The following is a 7,416-nucleotide window of genomic DNA, read 5'->3' on the forward strand; positions in this document are numbered from 1 at the left end:
ACACACACACACACACACACACGCACAAAAACTATCACACGGGTGCACTATAACATTTGGTCCCACATTGTATAAAAAATAGAAGCATATTATCATAAATAGAACTACTATTATCTAAAGACTCAATGCATTACTAGAATACCTGTATCCCCACAGTGTTCTGCTTTTCTACCATAACAGTGTGTACTCTGAGACAACGTAGACAACGCAGACAACTACAACAGCAGCAACAACAACAACAACAACAACAACAACAACAACATTATTAGCAGTACTAGTAAGAGCATCAGCAACAAGCAAAATAATTAACAAAAAGGCATTTAAAAAAATATCATCACCATCATTATCATAAGAACTACGACAAAAAAAACAAAAAAACAAATCAAACTTCGCCAGGCTCTTCTACTCATCGAATAACTTTGCTCACACGTCTACTGTACTGTGTTTCAAATGCCGCTACACACCATTCAATATTCAAAAGTTTAACGAAAAAAAACCTAAGAACATTCACCTATAGAAAAGTATGTAAGTATAAATTATGTATAAAGTAAATCACAAATAAATTGAACATTTTAGCTCAGATTCTATAGGGTGAACGTTGTTACAAAACACGCTTTTGGGTTAATTGATTTGAGTTTTTAGCTCTACGAACTTTGTCCTTTCTGTCTAAATAAAAACGAAACAACTTTGTAACCTAGAGGTTAGTAGTCACCAACCTCAGAATATCAAAACCAGTAAAAAACCGAAAAACGATTTAATCAAAATACTGTTTAAAGACTGATCCACAGCTGCGTTTCTGTAACGAAGTTCGGCTCAGCATGGCATGATTTAAACGTTTATTTCTACTCTGAAACGTTAAATAAATAGAGGAACTGCCAAATTTAAAGTCCATCTCCGATACGACATGATTCAATCACATGTAACTTGAAATCTCCCCAAAATAATTCAAGTTCAAGAACACCTGCTTTGGGAAACGAACCCTGTACTGAAATCCATGAAGCTAACAGCGTACCACCAGGGATGAGAAAGGAAGCTGCACTGCAAAACGGAGTTGTTAAAATAAAAACGACAAAATCGAAGGAAAGGAGGAAGGAAGTGAGGAAGGAAGAGAGAGATGAAGGAAGGAAGGAAGGAAGGAAGGAAGGAAGGAAGAAGGAAGGAAGGAAGTAAGGAAGGAAGGAAGCAAGGAAGGAAGGAAGGAAGGAAGGAAGGAAGGAAGGAAGGAAGGAAGGAAGACATATAACGTAGACCGAAAAACATAAAGAATGGTCATTATTGTACATGGCGTGAATTACAAAGCTCACAAGCACATGCTAGAGCCCCCAAAAGCGTTAAAGCTCCTGCTATTATCTATTAGTTACGGATTTTCTGCTACAAAATTGAATAAATACTCGATTCACAGCGAAAATAAGTACCAAAAGGGTTTGTTGCCCAGGAAACATAGATACACAACCATGAACACGGTATTTTAAATTTTGGGGATCAGTAACCATAGCTGCCCATTTCATGGGAATAACTAAAATAACACCTACATACGCACACCCACCCACTCACCCCCTCCACCACACGAACACATCCACACACACACACACCCGTCCACACACACACACACACACACACACACACACACACACACACACACACACACACACACACACAAACACACACAGCATGGTACAATGCTATATATTATTTTTTTTACTCTATAAGAGTTGCTGCATAGTAGAATGACTAAACCACTCTCAAGAAGATTTAGGATGGAAACACAGAGAAGAAAAATAAGGACAAGAGTTGGACGGAGAGAATGGAAGAAAAGGACGAAAATTTCATACTTGCTGTGATATGTTAGCAGTCCCCGTAAGGTGAAGAAAAAAATAACAATACAATATATCTAGTGCAAAGATAACGCAGATTTAGTTAAGGAGCAAGAACGCTATGGTTTACGTTAGGACACTCTCTAATTCACTCTAAAAATGGGCAGAAGTATAGAAGGATATATGAATACCAAAACGCCCCCCCTCCCCCATTTGTTTTTCAATTACCTAAGAAAATCAAGTTAAAAGCAAAAAGAAACTATTATAGCTCCATTTGGCTCACCCGCGGAACAAATAAGAATTATTGAAAAATGTAAGTCACTGAAATAGTTATAAATCAACGGCTATTCGTTTGCTTTCTAGCATTGAAATATTTTGGGGGTTTTTTGGGGGGGGAGTTTAATCCGCACTGGTTTCGAATGCTAGACAAAAGTACATGATAATGACCCTGTTTCTACACTTAACACTTCTCTAAGGTCGGCCTATTACTTAAAAAGGGATGTCGTTCTAGCAGTAAGGCTAAAACAGCACTTAAACATGGATGGCTGGTGCATCTATAAACTAATTATGGAAGGTCATTTTCACAGTCCTGGCTGGTGCCTCTATAAATAAATTATTGATGGTCATTTTCACAGTCCGAAAAGTGGAAAGACATGGGAATGTCGAGAGGTAGTCCAAGATAGGGTGCAATGTGAAGTGTTCGTCTGTGGTATGTACCCTGATCCAAGGTGAGAAAGACAATAATGATGATAAAGAAATTGCTTTCAATTGCTTTCACAGGGGGTATTACACGGTGGCTACATCTAGGAGTTCTGATCAGAAAAGAAAACAACAAGAACGAAACGACAGTAGCAGATAACTTAATATGTCCTTCCCTGAAGAATTGCTAAAAGATTCAGAATTTCTTTTCAGTCTTATCATTATTAGATTCAGACCGTGAACTGACCACCCTGTCCCAGTATACTTTGACGTACTGGAGCAGAATACCAAGATTCTTGAAACACAGCACATACACGTTATGAAAGGATTAACAAAGTAAGACCCTTTTTTAAAAGAGTAAACGTAAAAGGCTATAACCCACCTGGCAGAGCATATTCACGACAGACCTTTGCTTGCAAGAAATCGAACCCAAACTGCGTATGCATCATAGTCAATTATTATTAGGGTTACAATATTTCAAGTAACTGGGCAGTATTTATTGTCAAGGATTTGCAGTCTCATATCGGAATGGTTCATTCTTGTGCTTTAGGAATCAACAAGAAAAATCGTTAACGAATACAAAAGGAAAAAGAAAGATAGGAAGACCAAGAATAAGACGGAGGACTTTGAGAAACTACAGGCTGTTGAAGCTGAATATCCTCTGAGATATTGCTCGGACGCTTCTTGTGAACGAACGTCAGTAGTGGAAAGGAAGGGAGGGCTATTTGCAGACACAATTGGCGTACCTAAAGTGTGGGACTCAGATTTTTGTATGTTTTAGCAAGAGGTTTTAGGCACTTGCTATACAATTGGATCATGTTCGAGCCGACGATTAGATGAATGACAAGGGAGTAACAATGACCAAAAAAAGACAAGACTGTTCCTAACAGGCAAGGTCAAAAGGAACCGCTCACTACCTGATCTAAATCGTTTCAAAGTGGGTGTAAATTATTTACAGGCAGGATGATCATTTTATTCTGGGACAGATAGTCTCTTTAGCATGAGTTGTACTTTTGGGTTGACTGCTGCTTATAATCACCAAGTAAACAATATTTCGGAACAGCCATCTTTCTAATTTTGACCAAACTCGAAACTGAAACATCAAAAGAAAAGAGAAGGCTGCCAGAATGTGGAGAGAGGTGAGTTAATTTCACATAAAAATGAAGAGCACTGCGTCTGTTTTACTTTTTAAAAGAGACATTTGTTAGAGTAGTGCGTAGAAACAACCTGGTTTTTATTTTTAAAAAGAAACAATTGTAGAACTACACTACACATCCGAAAAGTCTAATAAATGTCCATTACGGTGTTGTAAGTCAACTCCACCATTGGGAAAATCAAGAACGATTCCCCCGTTCAACAGAGCTTGCTGCCCGTCCACAGTTTCACGCCTTTTCGGAATAAACACCTGCGACGCTCCTGGGTCAAAGATTTCCTGGAAGCGCTCGCCCACGCCATTTTCTACGCCACCATTACCTCTTTCTGATGATGAATCATTCGGAAAGTTGAGTCGTTGCTGTTCCAACCTAGTTTGATCCACTGCTGTGAGCGAGTTGCTGTTGATGTCTATCGGGGCTGGGATCACCTGCGCAGATCGGAAACGACGGGCCTTGATTTCGACGGCCGTTTTGAACCATTTGCGCTGAGCGTCCACGTTGTGGTCCAGATAGCTCACAAAGTTTTCTTGTTTCGTTTTCGGGCAGGTGAAAGTGGTCTCCGCGAAGCCCCTGGCTTTGACGCGAGGTTCGTAGAAGGTCCGGCTTACGAAACGTTTGCGGGTGCTGTTGATGTACAGGTAGTGTGTGTCCGAGTACTTGACCGGAGACAAGAGGGGCTTCAAGTGGACTTCTTCACGGTACCGCCTGGGAGCAACAACAAAAAAACGAAGGATGAGAGACAGAGAGAGATAGAGATAGATAGATAGATAGACAGAGAGAGAGAGAGAGAGAGAGAGAGAGAGGGGGGGGAGAGAGATAGTGAGAGAGAGAGAGAGGGAGAGAGAGAGAGAAAGAGAGAGAAAAGAGAGGGAGAGAAACAAAGCAACCAGTGATCTGGATGGATACAGAGAAAGAGGCAGGCTCAGGAAAAGATGGGCAGAGTGGGTCCGAGAAACAATAAGGGAAAAAACAGTATAACCGTGCAACAAACAAGAGGAAGACGTTTGGCCCTCCCCTCAGCACCGCAAGATTACAGAGGCCGGAAAAAGTAAAGTGAATCTTCTATTAACTTGTAGTTTCATATTATAATCCCTTGCCTTCAAGGCACTGAAAAGCCATCTACGAAGTGAAGTCATTCTTGAATTGTTATACTGACAACAGTTTTCCTTTATTAATTAAGACAACCAGAGTTCGATTCTCGAGTGGGGAGAAAACAGTTATCGAGTATCTCGGTCTTTCATGTGGGATGCTGTATCTCTCTCATCCTGGGTTGGCCCCGACAGGCAGAGTCGGAAGCCCACCACCCGGAATTTTCAATGGTGCCTTAGGGAAAAAACCGGCGCTCCTTTCCGACGAAACAGACAACAAGGGGTTGGTTGGTTTCTGCTCCAATGGACGAACGATCTAAATGATCTAATTTGTGTCGATTTCTGTTTTGTTTTTGTTCTTTGTTTCTTTTTTTTTGGGGGGGGGGGTTAAAACACCTTGCTCGAGTCTGTCTACTTGTCTTAACCTTTCCCAGCACTAAATAACCGGCATTCTCTCGATGTCCCACTTTTCACTCAAACTCAAAACCTAACTCAAACCAACGTACTTGTAGTCCGCAAACTGTAGCTGTGAGTACACTGAGGTCTGCGTGTAGGCTGGCGTAGGGGCGATTACCACTGCCTCGGTCACTTTGTCTACTGCCACCACCATGCTGGAGTCACGTGATTTGATGACGTCAGCAACGGAAGTGACGGAGCTCGAACGGGAAGCTGGCTCGTCGTTAGGTGGCTGTTGTAGTTTCAGAGGCGGCTTATGGCTCTGGGAGAAGTCACAAATTGAAAAAGGTTACGTATTTGAACAAAAATATACATCAAAGGGTTTTCTGTGTTTGTTTTGTTTTCGTCTGTATGTGTGTGTTTTTTTTGTATATATATATATATATAAATATGTGTGTGTGTGTGTGTCTGTGTGTGTGTGTGTGTGTGTGTGTGTGTGTGTGTGTGTGTGTGTGTGTGTGTGTGTGTGTGTGTGTTTTCTAAGAGATTGAAGTCCCTCATAACTGTATGTAAACCATTTCATAGTCGAACCTGGGTCATCCCCTCTAAGCTAACGGTGCACCCTGACATAATCTGATACACATACATAAACTTTTGCTCATAATCATGGTATGGGTCAGCCAGTCTCTCAGAAGTGTGCTAGTTTACGACGGCCGGTCCCTGCGCAATGACAATAATTGTAATAATATTTAATATGGTGTGGGAGTACAAATTGCCATGTTCGTCATGAACGACGTGTGACCATGTATCCTGATATATTTTGTTTTTCGCTTGATTGTAAATGTCAATGTTTTTTGCCTTCATCGATACAATTTGGGCCACAAGAAAGCGGGCAGCGTAGATTAGTAGGCGTGATCCTGCATCGCACTGTAGGGCATAATCACTACTGAAATGGTTATATTAGTACTTTTATGTCCAATATGCAACATTTTCTTTGAAAGCGTCTTAAGCAGTTTCCGTTTCTAATATAAAAAGAAAGGAAAGGGAAACAAGAGAAAATGCAACCAAACTCGGAATTGCAGGATATAGAGTGAAACATAAACAAATTAATATACATAAAGCACATTTTTCTACTAATCAGATGGCGTCATTATCATAGAAATGGGCAAGGGACAAAAAAATATATATACATAAAGCAGATAAATAAACGACATGACGGCACATTTTAACCTCTCAAAAACTCTTCGTTGAAATATCTAAATCAAAGCCTTATTGCGTCACAAACCAGAAAGCAAGGTCTTTTTTCCTCTTCTGTTTTTTTTTCTTTTATGGCGTACACAGTCGCTTCACTGCGTTCCGCGTAGAACGATAATGAAAGCAAACAAAGCTAAAGCCAACGCCAACTTGTTCCTTCCTTCCTTCCTTCTTTTTTTTTGTTTTTGTTTTGTTTGTTAGCCGGACGTAGATTTGTGCAAGATTTATTACCTGTACTCCCGTCACTACAAAATAAACGACGTCAGGTTGTCAAGCTGCTTTTCGACGACGAAGCTTTCATGGGTCTCTTTTTTTAAAAACTACGTTCCCGTGTGAGAGAAAATGTCTTTTGCGTCCCATGTAACAGGTAAGGTCCTTCCTCCACTTCCGAGATTTTATGTACTTGCTGTCTTAAAAGGACACAAAAATCTATGTGGTGTCAAAAAAGAGGAGATGAACGACTGAGTTGATGTAAGGAGATCGAGATGAGAATAGTAACCCGATGCGACACACATACGCACACACTGACTCACGGACGATGATAATGCAGGTAGTAAAGTGTGTAGGGACATAGCGCAAACTTTAATATACTACAGACATCTTCACTTCATTCATTTATTAGTTGTCTGTGTCAGTGTGTTCGCGTTTGTGTGTATGTGTGTGTGTTCGTGTGTGTATATGTGTGTGCGTGTGTGTGTGTGTGTGTGTGTGCGTGTGTGTGCGTGTGTGCGTGTGTGCGTGTGTGTGTGTGTGTGTTTGTTATAACCCTCTTTGTATACAACGATCAGACATATCGGCTTTCACTATGGGTCGAGCCTACACACAAAATTAGCATACTATCATCAGAGAGCTTACAACAGTGTACAGAAACTCTGCTATCATTGCGCGGTTGAGCGCTTCACACATGTTTGCTTTTGAAACTAGGCACGGATACAGAGCTGTTCATAGGATAAGCACAACGTCTAAAAAAGAAGAAGGGGTAGATCTAGATCTAGGAAGATAAATCATGGG

At 40.7% G+C, this 7,416-nt stretch overlaps 1 protein-coding gene across 2 annotated transcripts in view; it reads right to left on the reverse strand.

The window, feature by feature from the left end:
• Positions 1-2,212: 2,212 nt before the first annotated feature.
• Positions 2,213-7,416, reverse strand: part of LOC101864020 — a 47,552-nt gene continuing 42,348 nt past the window's right edge. For both annotated transcript variants that reach the window (XM_005108896.3, XM_035972528.1), the window contains exons 2-3: positions 5,262-5,473; positions 2,213-4,372 (exon numbers count right to left, since the gene is read on the reverse strand). In XM_005108896.3, the coding sequence (XP_005108953.1) occupies positions 3,781-4,372; positions 5,262-5,473 (804 nt within the window). In that variant the 3' untranslated portion in view covers positions 2,213-3,780. The remainder of the gene's footprint in view (positions 4,373-5,261; positions 5,474-7,416) is intronic.

This window comes from Aplysia californica, unplaced genomic scaffold, assembly GCF_000002075.1.
Source record: "Aplysia californica isolate F4 #8 unplaced genomic scaffold, AplCal3.0 scaffold00731, whole genome shotgun sequence".
NCBI lineage: Eukaryota > Metazoa > Mollusca > Gastropoda > Aplysiida > Aplysiidae > Aplysia > Aplysia californica.